This window comes from Branchiostoma floridae, chromosome 6 (assembly GCF_000003815.2).
Source record: "Branchiostoma floridae strain S238N-H82 chromosome 6, Bfl_VNyyK, whole genome shotgun sequence".
Lineage (NCBI taxonomy): Eukaryota > Metazoa > Chordata > Leptocardii > Amphioxiformes > Branchiostomatidae > Branchiostoma > Branchiostoma floridae.
Window position 1 is genome coordinate 3,787,286 of NC_049984.1, and position 22,140 is coordinate 3,809,425.

A 22,140-nucleotide genomic window follows, 5' to 3' on the forward strand; every position below is an offset into this window, starting at 1 on the left:
ATTTGCTTTAGACATTTTTTTGCCCGCTACCAGTTTATACTAACTACCTGTTGGGGATTCCCCTGGATAGTCCCTGAATCATTCTGGTAACGCGAAACCGGAAATATTCCGTAAGCAGCTAGTGCACTCGAGGTGTACCTTTCAACACCTCTGTATCTTACCGAGGGGTATTTTAGTACATACTGTTACACACAGATGACTAAGATGGGGAAAGAGAAGAAGAAATTTCTGGTGTTGGGGACAGGAGTTTCCCCAGTAGTTCTAGTTCTCTGCGAATGGCGCAACTTGCAGATTTCACGATGGCGGTCAGGGCTCACTTCTGGAATGGCTCAGACAAGGTGAGATTTCGTTTGATATACTTTGGGTAAAATGCTGCATGTGAGAGAGTGTGTGTGTGTGTCTGTGTATGTACATGTATGTGTTTGTGTGTGTGTGAGTGTCTCTGTGTGTGTTTGTGTCCGTGTATCTGTCTGTGTGGTGTGTGTATCTGTGTGTGCTTGTGTCCGTACGTGTGTCTGCCTGTGTTTGTGCATTAGTCTGTGGGGATAGGTATGTGTGTAAGCGATTGCGTGTGTGCGTGCGTGAAACAGTCTGAAGAAAGCTGTACCAACTTGACTTCATATTTGACGTGTACAAATTAACGTATAACATTGTTACATCAGTATTATGCAACTTCATGTTGTTCATGCAGGATATGCGAATTGTAAGCCTCAGAAGGAGAGAGAACAGTCATTTTGCTACCTTTAGTTATAGATAGGGATGGGGCCGGGGGGTGGTGGATTTAGTGTTGCAATTATCTTTCCGGGCCTGACGTTTCCCATTCATACCTTCAACCGAAAAATAGCCGAAAAGGGTAGTGATTTTTTTTTTTTTGCGGTGTCGGTGTTTGACTTTCCCCGCCCCCTCCCTTCACTTAGCAATGGAATACATCTGGCGTTGAATAAGGAATTGCCGGTTGACAAAGTCTGTTTGGGTCGTTGAACCTTTTCTCACAATAGTATCACCGTAAACACTGTCGTATTTGCAAATTGTGTATTTTTTCCAAATATTTAGTTTATTGTGGCATAAACTTTCATATCCGTCTCTGTGCGTTATTTCCGGGAGTATATCTCTGTGTCTTCGAGCTTCACTGTCATGTACACACCACTAAGTTGACGAATCATGGACCAAATGCATGTATTCGAAAGTTCCTGGCTATCTTTTTGTCGCTGTGGCTACGTGTCGTCACACCTCACAAATAAATTATGTTTAAAGTAGTTGTAAGGTACGAATGACTAATAAAGATTACTCAATTTTGACTAGCAAAAAGTGTAGTTTATTTCTACAAGTTGTATAATTATACATGTTTTGTTTGTTGTTCCTCACACCTTTAGGCCTGGGGAATCCCCAGATTTACCGAGCCAGGTGTTGTCATTGTTATAAGGATCTACGGATTCGGTTATTATCAAGACAGGGAAGTTCGGTCACTCCCACGCACCTAGGTAATTAATAAGAGATGTCCTTATGTGAACCTTAATAAGGAAGGGTAGTGGAGCTTTGTGAAGAAAAAATGGAAATGGCAAAGGTCCACTTTAACTCAAAACAAGTGCAAACATTTCATGCATGAAAACACACACACACACACACACACATACATGCGCACAGAGAGACAACATACATACGCACACATGCATACATAGAGAGGGGGAAAGAGATACAGACCCATGTACACACCTACAACATTTTCAAGAAGTTGGTAATAAAAAATTAAACCTTTAAGCCGATGTCATCTGCTGGCTCACCAAGAGAGACAATAATCTGCCTTCTGCTTTCAGAGACTTTTTTCAATATTACTTCACACCCACAATGTAATCTAATGTGTATGATGAGAGAGACGTACAGTTTTAACGACTTTTAAACAGTTTGGGGACTGTACCGACATGAATCATACATTATAACGTAGTTCCGAACACAAATATCATTAAGTTCCACGTCTTCAGTAGTGACGTGTTAATCCAAATGTGGTCATTCTCAGAAATTACACGCCTCGCTAGATAGTTAGGAATGTTGGCGTTGAAGTTGAGAAAGCGGTACGCCAATCTTGATAGTCTTTTTTTAACAATCTTTTCCTTCCTTGTTTCTATGTAAAATGTGGGCGTATGTCAGCTTCTACACTGCGCTAGATATTTAGGAATGTTGTCTTCAACTTTGAGAATGCCCTACGTCAATCTTGATAGACATAATTTTGTATTTTTTCCTTCCTTGTTTCTATTTGAAATTGCGTAACAATTTGGATGTATTTCAAAATACTTTAGTAGCAGACAATCAATTTGCATAAATCGTTTTGAACATTTTTTCCGCACACACTTGGCTATTGTGGCATATTGTCTGGGTACCGGGCCGTGGAACGTAAGTATTGTAAGAGTTTTAATATCTAATTGCACATAGAACTGTTCACTTAGAAGAATCTTAACATTTATGACTTTTACTTTGCTGTTCATTTTTGCATCCTTAGAACGGTTCAAAATATCCTCCAAACAATTTGAAAAATAATTACGTTTAATTCATTTCAAGATTTTAGTTTTTTGTACGGATTAGACCACACTACGCATTGTTTCTTGAATCAAGTGCATTGAAATCCAGCTTTTTTTGTCTTAATCGAAATACATAGATAACTACGTTTATCAATACAAATCCGACAGGTGACAAGATATCCGTACATTTGTTTTCCACATCATCCAATTCGTGTTTTGCACGAGTCCATACTTCCTTTTGTTTGTCACGCCGATATCCACTGCCTTGAGGCAACTATCAGGTCAATTGCATGCTGAAGATAGATGACCTTTAGGATTAAATGGAACAGAGCACAAACGAGTACCCAATGATTGTAGTGATCTGGGCAGAGATATTCGAGATTTTACGCTACTTTCAGTTCACTTTCATCGGGTATGTATCTTGAAAAATAAAATACCTGAGGAAATAATCCACAAAAATAAAAGATGACAGCTGCAAATGCTAAAATTTGAAATTCACCGTTTAGTAAAATTTGCACGTGCGGTGGAATAGAATTGAGGAAATTCAGTCTTGTCGTTTTCCGCGAAACATTGGTTAAAATTGGTGGCATAGTTACATGTACCTTGTATGACGAAGACACATATGTGAAATCTGTCGACATACTTTATAAAAGGCATTTCTTACTTGTAGTAGTATCTTTTATTTTTGGTATTTGTAAAGTTAATTGCCTCTTTCCTCTATGTGGCTGAAAATATCGTACCACATGCGTGAAATGCGTGCACGTGAGCTAGTGTAACTATGAAATTATCATGCAAAACGAACAAGAAGACAAAGCATAATAGGCAAGAACAGAGAACAAATGAGTACCCAATAATTGTAGTACCCAATAACTGGGAAGAGAAATTTGACATTTTAAGCTACTTACACTGCATTTTTCGGATATACATATTGAAAAAGAATAATCCACAAAAATAAAAGGAATTAAAGGACGAAACCAGCGTTTTCTTGATTTTACAGATTCTGCCGCTTTCCAAAAGTTGCCGGATGGCAGGTCCGAGCAGACAACAGTTACCCGACTTCCTCCTAGCGCGGATTGGCCACCCTGACTACCCGGGCCTGGCGTGGCAGGGGCCCGGCAGGACGTTCTTCTCCGTCCCCTGGCCAAGGTTCGACGGAGAGAACTCCGATCTGAACAGAGAATTCACATTGTACAAGGTTATTCAAAACTCTTACCTCACCTCATCTCACCTGTCCCTTAATTGATAATTTTCGGAAAATTAAAACAGGTTTGTACACGAACAGCAATTGAAATAATCTCAATAATATATATTTCTTTATGAGAGTAAGTGGCAACCAAGGCAGCCTTAATCGTGATTTTTAGGGTGTAAAGTTTTCATAGTAAAAGTAAAGGTGTGTTTTTCTTGGCAGAATCACATAAAGAAAATGGAAGCCCTTTCCCCCCAAAAATGCAAAACATCAAGGGATTAAAGGAACTGATGCTCACCTGGCCGTGATCAAGGTAAACATGGAACAGGGGATCCCCGGAACTTGATATTGATTTCATTTCCCTGTGGCTATTAAATTTCCATTCAAGTTCAAGTTTAAGTCATCCTGGATTCCGGCACTTTTGGATCCTGCTCTGCCTCGTCAGTGAGGCAACATCATCTTCTATACGCAAACAGGAGCTAATCGGGCTATAAGGACACATCCTTGTCTTGACTTCGTCTTCGCATAACCTCGCTGCTTCCGTAAAACATAGAAGGGCAGAATAAACGTGTAGAAATCACGAAGATTTTGACGGACATGCAAGCACTCTGTCATTTGTGGAACTGGTAACTGCCATGCTATCATAAGTGTACTCACAATTGTAGTTGCCAGTTTATGCATGAACCATCTTAGAATCGCGCTCATATATCATTTACATAGCAATTCAAAGTTCTGGTTACATACCGTAGTGTTGAACTTCACATCTTGCTCAGTCACTGACGAAACGTCGGACAGAGGATGTTGCCCTCACCTTTGACATATTACCCACAATTCCTGTCGTTGCACATGCGCACATGCACTGTGAAATAGCTTATGCGCGTTTTGTAGCTTCTGCAGGAGTGGGAAGCGAACCAGGGAAGGCCACTCCACCCTCCCGACCCCACCAGGTGGAAGGCTCGGCTGAGGAACGCTATCGCGAGGTCTCGCGAGATTGAGGAAGTCTCGGACCGGGCCCAAACAGAGGGAGGGGAGCCGTGCAGACTGTACCGCTTCACCGACCCTGATACATCGGGATCTTCCCAAAGTCCATCTGCAGGATCTCAAGGTATACAGTAATAGCCAGTTAATTGCACAACGGGTAACTGCACACTTCTGTTAATTGCTCGAAATCCCAAAGTCCTATTGTGATGTGGTCCATCTGAATAACTTCGCTTTGTTGCACCATCCGGATAATTGCACAAAACGTGCTGGCAAATGGGGAGTGCAATTAAACGGCTTTTACTGTATCACGTATTATAATACACTGCAGGATTGCGATAACAAAACCTAATATTGTTTTCGTCTTCGTACATGGGCGCCGCCATGTTGGACTTGACTTTGCGTAGATTTTTTTTTGTTTCTAATGTTTCTGAACATACTGAGTTAATTTCGAATTCATCATTTATTTTCATCGCATCTATCGATAACGTTTAATAGAATGTGTTGTTATTACGTCATATTTAGATTAAAGGTAGATAACTCTAAATCCTGGAATTTTTTGACATACGTGTTATTCCGGTATATTTCCCCAGGAAACTTTGCCCCCCTCTCCACAATACTGGTGTCCGTGTTCTATCGAGGTGTACAAGTGACGTCACATCACCTAGTGACCGACTGCTGGGTTTTCTACCCTTCCGTTCTGTCCCCCCAAGAGCAGGAGCAAGTCAGCGAAAATCTCCCGCCAGATGTCGATCGACTAGAACTACCCCCACCTTACGTTAACGACGTTCCCATCAACCAGATCCTGTCACACTTCAGACAGGGCATCTTTCTCAACGTCACTGGTGGCTGCGTTTATGCAGTTCGTCGCTGTGTGGCGCGCGTGTTCTGGAGAAGCTCGCGTTCCCCGGATGTAGAAAACGCTCTTCAGCGGGACGAAGCTGTGGAACTTTTGAACTGCGCAGACATGGGTGGCGATGAGCAGAGCTTGATGGTAGAGCTTAGCGTGGGGCAGAGTGTTCTGTGCAGCGGCCTTGTAACTGTAGTAGTGACAGCAACTCGCTAGGTGGCAGCACAGAATTAAAACGGGAACAGTCGGTCCTTGGCTATGTGAAGCCAGTTTTATTACTAAGAACAGCTCAGGATTTCTATGTCTTCTAGGGCAGCTTTGAGTGAAGAACCAAGTATTACAAAAGAATATCTTTTTCTATCAGACACGCTTGTTTTAGTTTCATGCATATATAAAGAAAAATCCATGTCAAAAGCCACCAAGTAAATATATGCTTAACCCTGACAGATACTTCAACTAGTAAGAACAGTATTCACTTTATATTATGTATGAGTGACAGTATCAGTATTTCATTGTAAGTGCCGCTGGATTTTCCAAGATGTAAGCAATGCAAGCAGATATGACATGTTAAGTAAGCATAAACAGAAAACATGTTATATTTATTATATCATACAATGAACCATTTGATGGTCTGATTTCTATTTATTTCCGCAATAAAGACAAGAATATGATATCTATATCTTTCGTGAATCTGTTTTGTTGTGTTGTTTTTTTTGGCTTGCCTAGATGATAAGTAGGAATTCTGTTTGGAGTACCGAAATTATTAACGGGATTTAGCCTATCATTTAAGACTAAACCACTTCTAAAGAGACTTTCATGCCATCTGATACTACTGCAAACAAACAAATACGTTGGTGCTCCACATTGCATTTTTGGTCTAGTCTCTGCTAATACTCTTTATTGCAAATGCATGCCCGAGGGCGAATTACAGACAAAGAAAGTAGTGGTATACATAATTGTATACTTAACATAGAAGGAAAATCAGATCTATAGGAAAATCAAAAGCGAAATAGTGTGTAATCTAGATCTAATTCTACTTATGCTATTCGATGGGTTTGACTTCTTTTCCGTATATATATAATTCACATTTCTTAGGCCGTGGGCCCTATGCTACAATATCTACAGACCGAGCTTTTAATATATACATAAAGTCAGTTTATCTTGTTAACTTTAGCGTTCCACATTCGCCTATTTCTGGCTTGCCTAGCTAACAGTTCGAAAGGTAAGTCTTCACAGTCCATCAGGAGGGAACCTTCAGGCGGGTTTTCTCCTCCGCTCACATAGGCCTTCAGGGTTCGCCTGACCAGCCTGGAGGGGTCCATGCGGAGAACGTGGCCCAGGTACCGGAGTCGTCTCCGGCGGATGGCTGCCACCAGGTTGAAGTCTAGGTGTGTTGCTGTGTCTCGGAAGTGTTTCTTTGTAATCACCTGTAGGCATCTGCTGTTAGAGCCGTTTATCATTCTTGTAACTTCTTTTCCGTATGCAGTGGGAGATGAATTGTCCAACATTTTCATATAAAGGCGTTGGACTTAAGCAAGAAGATTGTTTTTTGTTGGTCGGTAAGGTGAGAAAATCTAAACTAATCTCAACCAAACCCATTAACCACTACTTATCATCATCATCATCATCAGTACTAGCCTATAGCTTTTTAACCAACCGTAGGCCGCGGCTGTCTCCTCTCCGGGGCAAAAATAACTTCGCCCAACGTGGGGCTCGAACCCACGACCCTGGGATTAAGAGTCCCATGCTCTACCGACTGAGCTAGCCGGGCTAGTTCTACGTTGCTTTGCATACAGGCCAACTCAAATTCGGAAACTCGTCCTCCAACTTTCAAGGACACCAACTTTAGGACCCTACGTTCTGATTTGTTATAGTACGTTTCCCTCTTCTCCTTTATATCTTTATACCCGGCAAAACCACATACAATCCAAGGCTCTTCTCAATGTGAAAAGACCGTTGTTACACGCACCATCTCGTGTTCAAACCTGCGTGCTCAGCCGCACAATTCCACCAGATTGAAAGCGCGCCACGTGGATCTCAGCCAGCACCAATACCGGGTTTTCTGAAGCAGAAAATCCAGACGAATGAAGTGTCATCCCTGACATTATACTACCGGATCTACCGCAGTGCCAAGCCTTACGTATACGTCTCCCAGAGAAAGGGGAAACCTTGCTTGAAGAATGCCCAACGTACAAAGATAGATAGCTCCACCTTTCTCTATGTGAGAAGAAGTTGGGGTAGATTTAAGAAAATGGGGTTATGGGAAGGGAATCTCGACATCTAATGGAGGTCTATCTATCAGGTGTCACCGGCTCCCATTTGTGGACGAACGGAGAATATCCGCCATTGATCGAACAGGAATGAAGCAATGAGGATGGAATGAAAACACAGTAAGACGGATGGAGGACATCGGCACCGCTGTCATCGGCGAAAACTGTTCCGCTGGAAACGGCGCCATGTTGATTGGGGAACTGGTCAGCCTGCGCAGAGCATGTTGGGAAGGGTGGGAGGACTCTGGCTGTTGTAACCTTCGTTCCGTACGCTGTTATCTTGTTAGATAGATCTAACTTCTCATTTAAACTTAAGTATCACGTTTTATCCACGCCATACGACTATTTGATTCACCAGTTAATCATGTTAACGGTTGCATTAGTGATGTTATATTACAAGAATTTAATATAGTTCAAGATTTAGCTCTTGTCGTCGCTCTGTTTATTTCAAAATGTCATAGGTCTAACAATTTGATATAACTCAGAGCATAGTTTGCGAGGCAATGTGCTATCAGGAAGAAATCTGGTACGAGTAACCCCTGAGAGAAGACTATTTTAATGTAAGGTCATCTAAGACTCAAGGTGATATCTAACCACATAAACACTACTCCAGGGCACTTTTCAAATTACTATTCCAAACGGAACACCGCCCCTGGACAACAGGGTTTTCCAGACGTTCTGTACACGATGCAGAAAATACCATTTTTTTTGTCCCGTTCTTTTTATGCCTGTGTCCTTTCCATCATCACACCTTTCCCTAGCCTCCGTTGCAGTCTTCGAACGGGGCTGGCTTTTTTTGGTTCGCGATTTTCTTGTGCCGTGAAAGGGAGTTTGTCGACGAAGGGAGTTTGCTGTGGAAGGAAGTTTGCCGTGATAGCGAGTCTTTGCCCCGTCCGAACGTCACAAGAAAATCGCGAACCAAGGTCCCCCCCCCCCAAAAAAAACAACCCAGCAGCCCCATTCGAAGACTTCAACGGAGGCTAACCTTTCCCCACCTCCCGATTTAAGCTGCGGCTCCACGCACCTTAACTACAGTTAAACAGTTGTTTATCTGCCCAGTACATTTGTGACATGACGCCCCTTTATCGATTGCAACGTCATCGCTGACCTTTCGTGTAGAGGAGGTTGTTGTACAGCTACCGGTGCGGACAGACGGCAAAGGCCAAAAAAAAAAATGAAGAAAGAAAACAATCCTGCAGATGCAGATTCTTTATCTCTATGACTTACAAACAATGTTCAGACTATACACGGCGCGAAAAAGGACACTACGGGCATGCATGTTAACGTTGTATCAGTAGATTTCGCCCATTTCTACCATCTAGTCGATAGGGTCGAAAGTACAGTCAGCAATATTTACACGGCGCGAAAAAGGACACTCAGGGCCTGCATTTTGTATCAGTAGATGCTCAAAGCAACACGCTTGACTGGATCGTCATTTTCGACCTTTCTATCGAAAGAGGTTGCTTCTGTGGCAGCCGCCTGATTTTTAATCTTGATAATCTACCAACCGATACAAATGATGCTCATCTTAAACAACTAAGTACAACTGTCCATCTCTCTCTCTCTCTTCAGACCATACACGTCGCGAAAAAGGACACAATGGGCATGCATTTTTGTACCAGCTCAAAGCAATAACCCTTTGCTTGGTCCTGGATACAACAGAAAATAATGGGGCAATCTGCTCCGTACTCATGTGAATGAACGCCCTTTTATTGACTGAATCGTCACTTTCGACCTTTCCAGCGAAAGAGGTTGTCTCTGTGGCAGCCGCCAGATTTTTTATTTTTATGATTTATCAACCGATACAAATGATGCGAATCTTAAACTACAAGAACAACTGTTCTTACCATACACGTCGCGAAAAAGGACACAATGGGCATGCATTTTTGTATCAGCTCAAAGCAATACCCCCATTGCTTGGGCCTGGATGCAGCGGAAAATAATAGGTCTATCTGCTCCGTACTCATGTGAATGAACGCCCTTTTATTGACTGAATCGTCACATTCGACCTTTCTAGCGAAAGAGGTTGTCCATTTGGCACCCGTGCGAGCAGACGGGGAAGGGCAAAGAACAAAGTGCCAGTTTTTGTAAGAGCAGCGATGTTCCAGCGTAATTTAGATAAAGGTATACCTACAATGAGTCACCTAGGCCATGTTCATTTGATTGATATACGGATGGCATCCAAACGCGGTAAAATTTTTTGACCATTTCCAGAAAGTAAATCGTACAAAACAGCTGCAAAATACGAAAATATATGCATTGGGTTTAAAAATGTATCGAGAAAGATATATGATTTTGTTTTAAATGCCCACGTGAATTCTAAAGTAAAAGAAGAAGATCATGTGAAAGAATCCACTGTTCCGTATACCATGCTATGGGTATAACTGTTATAGTCATTTGTTCAACCTTTCTGACCAACTAGATTTCATAATGAGTGAAACTTTCTTTGGCATGTTTTTTTTTTATTCGAACGCTCACATCAGTTCATATCATCATATCATCCATATAATCAAATCAATATGATCTTACCTTAGAGAGGTTTGCAAATGTAATCTCCGAGCAGATCCCACGGTTGTGAACTCATTCTGCCGAAACAATATCCATTGGCTTCGGCTTTGGCCAGTTGATACCATTTCGGCTTGTGGATACTGTCTTACCAACCGTCGATGAAGGTTAGACATCCAGGTAATAACATACGCGGAAAAGCAGTTACTCAAGTAACTGGATATGGTTTTAGAAATGGTCGGACGTTTCAGACAACCATCCGGTGTTTTTCGTCAGTGACACATGAGTAACTGCTTTTTGGCGTGTCTTAATGACTCTCCAAGCAGAGGTTAGGCTCCGGCTGTTGTTTTTTTTTACGTTTTCGGGCTTTCTATTTTGCCTTTTTTTGTGTCCGGCCTAACATATAGCAAGATATAATAAAAAAAAATAGAAAGCCCGATAAAAACGACTAAAAGAATTTAAAAAAACCAACCGGAGCCTAACCTCTGCTTGGAGAGTATGTCTTAATGATCTTCATGGAGATTGTAGAAAATGTCTCTCTCTTTGTAGTAAATTGTACTGCAGATAAAGGGTACGTATTATATATGTTGGAAGAATCACATTAACTTGAGATGCCCTACAAAATGACTTTCTCTTATCTTAGTTCTGATGTGTCGCAAGTAGCACTCAGTATCTAAAAGCGGGCATTTTGGTGCGATGCAGAGCGTTACATACAGCACAATATTGAAATATTCCTAAGAACAGAACCTGAGATGACTACTGTTGATTTTTCTTAGCTTTACCCATGTCTTATATCGCCCCCCGTCTCGGCTGGGTGAAAGTTAGCACTTCATTAGATCGAAATGAAGGTTTCTTCCTATATATGTATTCTAGTGCTCCTGATTCTGTATAACTTTAGTGAGCTGTAACAAGGACTGTTCGCGTACGTTTGCCATGCGTGTGGAACTGATATATGATTATGAATTTGACTATTAGGCGGCAATGCTGCGTACATGTATCTACTAGTACTTATATTAGAGTGCGCAGTCACGACATTTGTTACACAACAAATCAATCCTTCTGGCAGTTTTAATTAGAGCACAGAAATGAATGTTTATCGTTTTCTCTCTCATTCATGCAGGATGAACGTCATGTGTAACGCAACTTCAATAAAATAAGGATTTAGCGAGCTAGAATAATAACCTTGAATTTGACTAGTCTCCTTCGCGGGCGTATGAGGAATCTGTTCGGGAAGGAGACATATTTTCAACATGTCGTGGCAAGGTTAAACGCCGGGAAGGGAACGCGCGCGCGCGCGCGTGTATGTGCAGATGTATGTGTGTGTGTGTGTGTGCGCGCGCGCGCGCGTGAGTGTGTGAGAGTTTGTGTGTGTGATAGCAGCAAGAGCTGTTACCATAAAATCGGTAGTAGTACAAGTAGACACAATATGTTGCTACATAAGTTAGTACACATCAAATACAGGAGAAGCCATTTAATTGGATTAACGCACACTTCTGCTAACTGCACGGAATCCCCAAATCCCAAACCGGTGCGGTCCAGTTAGATAACTTCGCATTATTGCACCAGCCGGATAATTGCACGAAATGCATATGCCTCATTTGAATACGATTCCAACCACGTGCACGTCGCAAAATTTGCAACAATGATAAATGACTAGGCGCATCTTTCTGAGTGGCTGCCAAACAATTAACTGACCATCCCCGTGAGGACACAGTAGTCGATTTCATATGTGGCTGTCAGGCAACACCTCGTCAATCCAGCCGAATTAATCAGCTGATCGACTGCAGTGCGGTCTGGGTGCCTGTGCTGTGGTTAGTGGGGCAACAGATCAAGACAAAGGCGTGTGGAGAATTAGTCACACACCGGTTCATACTCATTTACAATGTATGTATTGCTCCTCGGATGCAGCTGAAGACAGAGAGAGAAAGAAATGGTTTATTGCCATGGACATTATAAACTCTTGCAGCACATTGTACAAAGGACTAAATTGTCGTTTTTATACAGTCACTATTTCAACCACTAACTTGGCATAGTTAAAAAGATCGAGTGACAAATAACATCTAATTGTTTACAAAAATTGATTAGTTATTACACAAAGGAACATTCACTACTTACTGTACACAAATTACCCATCCAGGTTCAGGAGCCTTACACTCATGAAGCTGATGACAAAAATCATGCCATCTGTATTGTTCATGTTATGATGGATGGAGGTCCAGCTGATCGACTGCAGTGCGGTCTGGATGCCTGTGCTGCGGTTAGTGGGGCGACAGATCAAGACAAAGGCGTGTGGAGAATTAGAAATACATATTATATATGTAAATATTGCTGGTCAGATGCAGCGGAAGACGTCTCTAGTTGTTCATGTACTAATATGATAAATGGAGGTCCCGTGTTTGAGGAGAGCCACACCCCGGGAACGTTAATTAGAACCTATCACACTTTTCGAAAAGACAAAGGGGTCCTTCTCGGTGTGAGTGGATCAAATACATCTGTCCGGATATGCAGCATGTACTGTTCAATACAAACCCTAGGCCTTAGTAGTAAACGGCAATACAAACAAAGGAATCCAATCATTTACGAAATTTCATGTTCTTGCCTTCCAACCAAAACAATTTTACTATTGGAATTAAGGAACCCCATATCATTGAAAAGCTGGGTAATAGCGTCTCAAACCCATATAAGTAGCTGTAGATTTTTAATTAGCACTCAAATTTAGATATATGTATCACTTGTTAATACCACGGTACTTATTATCATTATTCCATAATACATTGTGTATATGTACATGCGCTTAGCCTTGATACATGTATTGACAAATAGATGTCCTTCGGAGTTTTCTTTTCAAACCGGATCAAGTAAACGTGGGTAGGGCATCCTTGACTACAGTGCCCTTTCAAACATGGTCACATTCTGCAAGATAGAAGAGAAGAAAATATGAGGGTTGTGTTACGAGCGTATGTGTGACTAAAAAGGCAGGACCAGGAACTGAGCTCTAGTCAGCACTAGTAGCTTCTCAACTATTACAAAATATGTCTGTACATTCATTTCATCCACAAGTCAGGCGTATAGGCATATATTGCATCCACATTATACGTCTTTCCTTTTTCTCCAGTCCTTCCATAGCTACGCAGGGTGATTCCTCATTCTGTGTACGTGTAAGTAAGGCCCTACCACGCGAAACGGGCATTAAGTTGTAAATACATTTTTCTGACACGCTTCAGAGTCAGAAAAGTCAGAAAATCTTTTGACAAAACCCCAAAAAAAGCTCCCAGAATGTTATTGGAACACATATACGATGTACCTGGGCCGTTCATCCCGCGTAATGTTGTATAATCTCTGACGTTTCATTACCGCTGGGCCCCCTTTCCACTAGAGGGCGATCGCGCTGCGCTCTCACTGCGACCTAAATAAGATATGTGTAACCTTCGCTTTCACACTAGGTATATCAAACAAAACGTAAACGTGCGACTGAGGAGACAACAAAACACACACAGAATGTAAAAAGATTCGTTTCTTTTCTATACAATTCCTAGAGCGATTTGTCAAATTTTAGGTCGCAGAGAGAGCGCGGCCAGAGCGCCGTCCTAGTGGAAAAGGAGTATTACACACAAAAGGTGAGAGACCTCGTTATGTACCATCTTCCATTGGACGGCCAAATGGAGTGCGTCGACCGCGGCGGCCAGAAAACTAGATTGCATTGATTGAAAAGGCGAGGAACGAATGTAAAACACAAATCAAATTCACGCGGTTTATGACGATGCAATTTGCGGAATGAAAAGAAAGTGTGTCATAAATTTGGGTTGAGCCAAAGAGCCGTTCCGATAGCCCTGGAGGAGGGCTTGGGATAAATGTGTTTAAGGGAGAGAAATCGGGACAAACGGGCGAAGTTCAGCCGGCTGGCGCTGGTGAAATCCTGCCCCGTGTTTCCCGCGTTATCAGCAGAAGCAGAGGTAGAAATGACACGGTGTGTGTGCCCTTCAGCTCTGAGCCTTAACTCCACATGCAACCTGGTCTGTGTTAAGGGCCCTTTTTAGACAAGACGGCGATCGCGCTGCGCTCTCACTGGCGAAATCCTGCCCCGTGTTTCCCGCGTTATCATCAGAAGCAGAGGTAGACATTACACGGTGTGTGTGCCCTTCAGCTCTGAGCCTTAACTCCGCATGCAACCTGGTCTGTGTATTAAGGCCCTGGGTATTAAGGCCCCCTTTCGATTAGACGGCGATCGCGCTGCGCCCTCACTGCGACCTAAATAGGATATGTGTAGCTTTCGCTTTCACACTGGGTGTATCATACAAAACATAAAATTGTGACTTGAGAAGGCAACAAAAAACACAAAGGACAAAAAGATTCCTTTCTTTTCTATACAATTCCTTGAGAGAGATGTCAAATTTTATGTCGCAGAGAGAGCGGCGAGAGCGCCGTCCTAGGGAAAAGTGGGTATAACATTGCTAAATCTCACAGGCTGTTTGGAAGCAAACCTCCCAGATAAGTTCAGTCTTAGAGATGCAGGAGAACAGAATACGCCCCCCCCCCTTACAGATAAGAGTGTGCCTGCTTTTACACACAACGTTAACTAGCAGGCATGTCGTGAGCTTGACAGATGTGTTACTGCAAAGAAGGTACAGGGAAAGTCATCCAGCAATGTGCAAAGAATGTGAAGGAAAAATAGGGCCAGGTTTAAATAGTATCCTTTTTGAGGTGCGTAATTATTGGCCCTCCAGTATGAGTGATGCGGAAATCGTCGTCTGGAGCCTAACGTCACCTATGTGCTAAAGCGACCATCCTGAAGCAGATGCCTAATTCCACATAAAGCAGAAAACTTGTCGATGGGCGAGTGGGTGGGACGCTTCAGGCTCCAGACTTTGCCGGAGGGCCAGCACACAGAAGAATGATATATTCCTGCGCGCATCTCTTATTTATAGGGGGAGTGACGTCATACTTTTCGGTCCAATCATTGCGCGCCTCAAATAGTATCCTTTTTGAGGTGCGTAATTATTGGCCCTCCAGTATGAGTGATGCGGAAATCGTCGTCTTCCGCCTTTGCCATCTCTGGCTGTTGAGCCCTTCCTTTTCTCTTTGAACCCCTTAACTTTGTACCTGTATCAGTATCTATAATTAGTATAGATATCTAGCTAACGTAACCGTCCTTCAGCGTAATGCATCAACGTGTCTGTGTCTGTATAGATCAAAGCGTTCGTATCTGGATCTATCTGGCTAATATAACATTCCTTTGGAAGAACACTTGTCATCCGCTCCCTCTTTACCTCTTTCACCACACCCTTTCTCATTATTCTCTCTCAACTCCCCATCTCTCATTTCCCCTCTCTCAACTCCCTTCTCTCATGTAACTCCTTTCTCATCTTACCTCTCACATTGCCTCTCCCTTGTACGGTACCCACTCTCAAACAACCCAACACTCATATATAGCCCACTCTCATCTTTATTTTGCTGTACGACAAACAAAATGGAGGAAGCAACGCAAAATTGTTATCTCAAAACCGTTCCTCTATGATCACTTGAAGGAAGATCGATATGGAGACGGCCAAGCCCAGTTCTGAATTATCCGCGTTAGAGGTAAAAGAAAACTATTTTTCCCTCGCATCGCAGGACCATTTGTCCCCGAGCCTTATCCAACCTCAACTTTCAAGGATCCGCTTGACGATGCTGACTCCCAACCTCTCAGGGGACGGAGACGCTCATATTTGCCACTCTTCCTGCTTAATAGAACTCGACCCACCGACACAACAATATGGAAAGACACCAGGCTTGCACAAGTGCAGTGCAAAACTGTTCCAAACGCTCACCGCGACCTGGGAGATGCATAATGCCCAAAAGTATTATTCTGAGTCCGGACGACCTCTCAACAGTTCAAAGACGATTATTTTTTTTTCCTCAATAGAGATAGCGGTAAGCCCAAGATGGAAACAAAAGACAAAAATAGTGTTCCACATCACAGCTTCGATGTTGGGATCCGGTGTAAAAGTCTGTAAGGGTACTTGTGTCGGCTGATTCAACTAGAGATGATAAATCCGTCTAATACAATAGCGAACTAACACGTTACGGTAATCCAGCCTACGATTTCTTACAAGGTTTCCGACCTAGAACAGTTCTCCCTAACTTCTGCAAGATACTTCTCAGCGTACCCTGGGATATAGGGCTTTTAACAGAGCTAAACATTTCCCCAAACCGATCAAAACATTTTCAAGCTTATCAAAGCTTCGTTTGTTTGAGGACACAACCATAGATACCTCGCTATGCCCGGGCCAAGAAGCAAAGTGTTACCTGCTTGCCTGCCCTGCCCACGTGTTTAGGCCAGAGACTGGCCCCTCGCCTCTCTACGTCAGGGCTGTTCAAGTTGTATGGTCATTAGCACCTGTTTCCGCAAACTTGAGACTCAGTCCCGTGTCTTTTGTAATTTCAGCGCTGCAGATGTCTACCCCGTGGCTTTGGGTTATGAAACTCCTGGTAGTAGGCTTATGGGACTAATGTGACTGGGGGTCTCTTTAATACCAGTCTGAACCACCTTAGTCTTATTACCAAAATTGTATCAACCAAATGAGTGTTCTAATCCATGTCTAGCTTTGATGCTTCAATTGTGGTACACGATCTTGGAATGCAATACAGAGAAACGCCCCTAGGTGTCTCAAATCGAAAGCTAACAGGAGGAGCTCATGTGACCACTCCAGGGTCCCTGTCACACAAGCATATGTGGCGATAGGGAGTATACGTACCTGGCAATGACGCATATCACAACATCTACTGGTATCCTTGCGGTTCCACACTGGATTTCTTAGTCTACCAAATGCTATGCTAGGTATAGCACTTCCGAGGAAAACAAACTCAGATTTTCACAACCATTGTAACCTCTATGGAAAAGATTTCTGGAACTATTTTTCCGAGATGACTTTTCACTTGCGGCATTTCCTTTTCGAGCCCCTTTTCTTACATGCGACTTCAAGCTCACTTGTCGAGAACTGCAATTTGCTGAATATTGCCGCTGAAAATGTAGCATCATTATGCAAAGTCTCGGGCTGGGACGAAAATAAAGTACAGAGCAGAGTTGACTCATTCCTCAGCCAACCGCCATCTATCACACCACAGTCATCTCTCAGTAAGACATCTGGACCCACATATCTCCAGTTTTAAAACACTTTTATTCAGTTATGCCAAACTGGTTACGAAATGTGAATAAAGAGACTCTTTTTACACAACCGATGCTTTATTCTCACCGACGTTTCGGTGACCGTCTGTCCCCTTCTTCAGGGCAATTCTGACTGGTTCACATTGTACTGCAGGACAGGTGTTGCTGCTCACAGTTCAGATGCGGTCACAAAACGAAAAGTATTTGCATATGTACAGACAGCTTTGATGCACATATTTACAATGCGGTCCCAAACGTAAAGGAGTGTAATACATCCATAACACAATCAGTTGTCAATTAACGATGAATTGATGTAACGGGGTTTTTTTTTTTTTTTTTTTACTTCTTAAGAATATTGTCCCACACGTGGTTACGAAATGTGTTTCTTGCGTACTGCCTAGAAAATTCGCACTTGTATACCTTCCAGTGTAATATGCCTTGCCCTTGGTACCTATTTAGTGCGACCGTCCTTATACAACAACACAATTTTGTGAATTCAATGCCTTCTCGATCTCATGGCGATATCATTTCTGGCTTGCGGTCTTCAAAACGTTTCCCGGCAAAGTACGAGTACGTTTTCCTCCCTAAAACATCCACCGTGAGCTCCATATTCTTCTGCGGCACTTCCCTGTGCCTGCCCGGGTATTTCAATCTTCGTAAGCTCAATGTGAAGACGCTGTTCAATGTGAAGACGCTGGTGCCACTTCGGAACTGAACTGAGATCAACATCTTCCCGCTGCACCCCTCTGTGCCTGCCCGAGCCTTCCAATTTTCGTGAGCTCTACCCGCGACACTCGCCGGTGCCTGCCCGAGTCTTACCATCTTCGCGAGCTCTACCCGCGACACTCGCCGGTGCCTGCCCGGGTCTTACCATGACCATCTTCGTGAGCTCTGCCCGCGACACTCGCCGGTGCCTGCCCGGGTCTTACCATCTTCGCGAGCTCTACCCGCGACACTCGCCGGTGCCTGCCCGGGTCTTACCATCTTCGCGAGCTCTACCCGCGACACTCGCCGGTGCCTGCCCGGGTCTTACCATGACCATCTTCGTGAGCTCTGCCCGCGACACTCGCCGGTGCCTGCCCGGGTCTTACCATCTTCGTGAGCTCTACCCGCGACACTCGCCGGTGCCTGCCCGGGCCTTACCATCTTCGTGAGCTCTACCCGCGACACTCGCCGGTGCCTGCCCGGGCCTTACCATCTTCGTCGTTCGTGAGCTCTACCCGCGACACTCGCCGGTGCCTGCCCGGGCCTTACCATCTTCATGAGCTCTACCCGCGGCACTCGCCGGTGCCTGCCCGGGCTGTACCGTCTTCATGAGCTGTCCTTTCCTTGTGGCACTCAAGTGTCCGGAATGGCAAGGAGGGTGAGGGGGCCTAAGAGAGGCTGACAGGCTGCTGTTCTTGCGCCACCACTTGCTGCTACATCTTTTGTCGTACCTGCCGCATCTGAAGATCCCTGAAGTCCGAAACTTCTTACAAGGGTCGTTACGGGTGGGGGAGAACGTCACGCGTGAACCAGCACGTCCCGGTTCCTGAGAACTATGCGGAAAACAAAACACAATTATCGATACCGCTGACGAAATTACACACAAAAATCCAGCCGTAACAATATCCACACCATACGCACTCGACATCCCCCCGCCTAGCGCTCAAAGGTGGGCAAGCCACGATAACATGAACAGTCCTAGGCCATGCGTGCTCCCCGTACATACATGCTCAACAACCAAACGCTAAGCTTGGTAAAATAGGCCACTCACACGACAATCACCTTACGTACGGGCAACACCCACGCAATCCAAAAAGTTAAACTTGACAAACGAAAACGTTTAACAATAACATGTACGTAACAAAAACCACGCTCTAGAAACGCTGGCAGTCTGCATTACTACATCGCCCACGAGGAGGATGGCGGCGGGTTTCAATTCCTGAAAAGAACTCCAAAAATGGTAGCCATAGTGAGTCCCGATACCATGACAGTGCTATCCTAAAATCCTGCATAAAACCATACACACGAAATAAATATAAAGATTTAAAGAAAATGACAAGAAAATGGCGAAGCTCTAGATCTGTAAAGGACCTCCGCACTGTATGGAGGCGTTCGTAGAATTCCCTGGTAGAGGATGGATGCAGATTGTGATTTCAGTCACGGCGATACTGTGAGAGTATCCATCTTGCTTCTTTGTCCGGGGTTTCAAACCACGTGTCTGCGTATCACTAGAATATACACAAAAATCAGAAAATGACAAGAAAATGGTGAACATCTCGGTCTGAAACTCTCCTCAATAACAGACAAAAGCCTCCCTTGCCTTCCAAGGTAGAGGATGGCAACGGATTCTATTATCCCACCACGGTGACTCAGAGGGTAGCCATGTTGCATCTCCTCGACAGCGACAGCTCTAGCATCCTGGTAACACTTTCACAAAACAAGAAAAACACACAAATAGCAAACTCCTAAACAGCACCACTAATCAGCGTCGTCAAAAAGGTGGCCACAGCAAAATTCAACAGAGGATGCGATCGTATATACTAAAAACTGAAAAGAAACATTCTAAATATCAAAGGTAGCTCTCTCCCGTCGGACCTGCATACAACGTTTACAAAGCGTTCACAAAACACTCAGCAAACAGGCAACAGACAAAACGCGACAATGAAACTATGTGACAGTCAACCGGAAAAATTTGCAAAAACGTGAAGTCCTTCCGTACGGCAGAAACATGACTCTGCGAGCCCTGCAACAGGCCTAGACTACAGATATCAAACATGTCTCACCACAACACCAACCACAAACCGAACAAGTAAATGTCCAGACCGGGCTCAGATAGAGCTTTCCTGTGCTCAACCACACCTTGCGTGGTACCGTGTATCTCTGATACAATACCCGGGAGAGTACGAGCTGCCGTCACGAGCTTGAGCTGCTGCACCGCATCGTGTAGTAGCGAGTCTTCCGCCGGCATTCTCGTGGCCTTGTCCCGGCAACGACGTGGCCTTTTCCCGGCAAGTTTTCTGCGCTGGGGCGATGAAGGACGTACGCTGTTGGCTTCAGACGAGCCGGAGGGCCAGCACACAGAAGAATGATATATTCCTGCGCGCATCTCTTATTTATAGGGGGAGTGACGTCATACTTTTCGGTCCAATCATTGCGCGCCTCAAATAGAAAACTTTGCTCAGAGAGCCAGAGTTCAACATCTGTTCTAGCTGTCTATCTCGTGATGCCGTAGCAAAGGGCTTTGCCCAGTAATATATAGATGTAGATCTAGCTATGTGGAAAGAATGTGAAGTAGAAATTTAGATTATCCTGAGTATATGGGTGGGACAGGCCATACGGCCAGAATAAAATAGATAAAAAAACTTTGCTCAGAGAGCCAGAGTTCAATATGAGCTGTTCTAGCTGTCTATCTCGTGATGCTGTAGCAAAGGGCTTTATCCAGTAATATATGATATAGTTTGTAGAAGTCCTGTTACTCTTTTATGATTGACAGTCGTATGGACCACATCTACATGATCTCTATGATATCATTGACAGCGGCTGAACCAAACTCCATCCTTCGACTCCGTGACATACGTGATGGACAACATTAGGGGTCAGGTCCCGGTCAGTCCATACCAAAGTCTCTCAGTGATCCAATGGGCACATACGAAACCAACATCAGAACAGTCAATGATTTCAGATGTATCGCTGGACCTGTTAGGGGAAAAAAGGGGACCCATATCAGTACCCCTGTCAGGGCGATGTGTGCATACATGGCACGTTTATCATCAGCGCGCAGTTTCACAGCACTGTTAACACTGAAGCTGAATGACGAATGGGCAGTGGCCATTTTTAAATACCCACTGCACGTATTTTGTGTGGAAGATTTGTCGATTCTCATCCCCCATCGTGTCATGTGGCTTCACATCTGCGCATTTTACTGCTGTCATAACTCACCTACATCCCCACTAATGCGACCAAATGCACACAACTTCTATGTAACCGTGCTTGAAGAATGGGCTTTTCAACTTTTGTATTCCTCCTGATTTATGGAACGGCCCGGTTTACTACCCACAGACTTAAGTTCATGATGGTCGGAAGATATCAGAGTCTTACATCTCGACACTTTGGTTTGAAGACGAATGAGGTTTACCCCGACTTTATCCATTTCGTACCGAGTCCATATGGACGGCTTCCTTTGAAAAGTTGCTGTCAAAACGTACTCCGTGGGGATGGCAATGACACATGCGGAGAGAAATGGCTAACTACGCGGCGATAAAGATGGCCAGACTGACAAGCTGGGAGACAAGTTTGCCAGGTCATCACTCTGGGAGGTAATCCTGACCGAGAACTTGGTCGACTGGAGCGAGCGTAGGAAACACACCCTTCATACAAATAAGGGCAGAGTTGGTTTATGATGAAAAGGCGTGTTTTCCACCACATATACAATCAGACCCAGCACACGTTGACAAAACAGTGCTTGGCAATAATTTTGCTTTTACTTACTGATTGTTTACTGTTTGGTATTTATACATGATTCCAACAAGACCGACAAGCATCCCAATAAGCCCGACAATAAAGGTATTCTCATTAATAAGGTTAGTTATCGAGAGGACTAACACACCCTTTTTGTCTCTTTCAATTTCATCACTCTTCCCCGTTATCCAATTCTCTTCTAATCCTGTCAAGACTTTCTTCTTGGCTTTTTTTCCTTCATTACTCCTTAA

General features: G+C 43.8%; 2 protein-coding genes and 1 non-coding gene across 3 annotated transcripts; 1 reads left to right on the top strand and 2 right to left on the bottom strand.

Moving 5' to 3' along the window:
- The first annotated feature begins 3,521 nt into the window (after positions 1–3,521).
- Positions 3,522–5,992, top strand: LOC118418349. The gene is made up of 3 exons (XM_035824226.1): positions 3,522–3,708; positions 4,588–4,754; positions 5,272–5,992. Exons 1-3 carry the CDS (start codon positions 3,538–3,540, stop codon positions 5,741–5,743), a joined length of 810 nt encoding a protein of 269 aa, XP_035680119.1. The 5' UTR covers positions 3,522–3,537; the 3' UTR covers positions 5,744–5,992.
- Positions 5,993–7,225: 1,233 nt separating this feature from the next.
- On the bottom strand, positions 7,226–7,298 carry Trnak-cuu. Its single transcript has one exon. It is a non-coding gene; the product is annotated as a tRNA-Lys (tRNA).
- An 11,327-nt stretch (positions 7,299–18,625) lies between these two features.
- Positions 18,626–20,579, bottom strand: LOC118417712. Its single transcript, XM_035823381.1, has 2 exons — positions 19,752–20,579; positions 18,626–18,984 (listed from the first exon to the last, which is right to left on the bottom strand). Exons 1-2 carry the CDS (start codon positions 19,820–19,822, stop codon positions 18,663–18,665), a joined length of 393 nt encoding a protein of 130 aa, XP_035679274.1. The 5' UTR covers positions 19,823–20,579; the 3' UTR covers positions 18,626–18,662.
- Between the last annotated feature and the right edge of the window lie 1,561 nt (positions 20,580–22,140).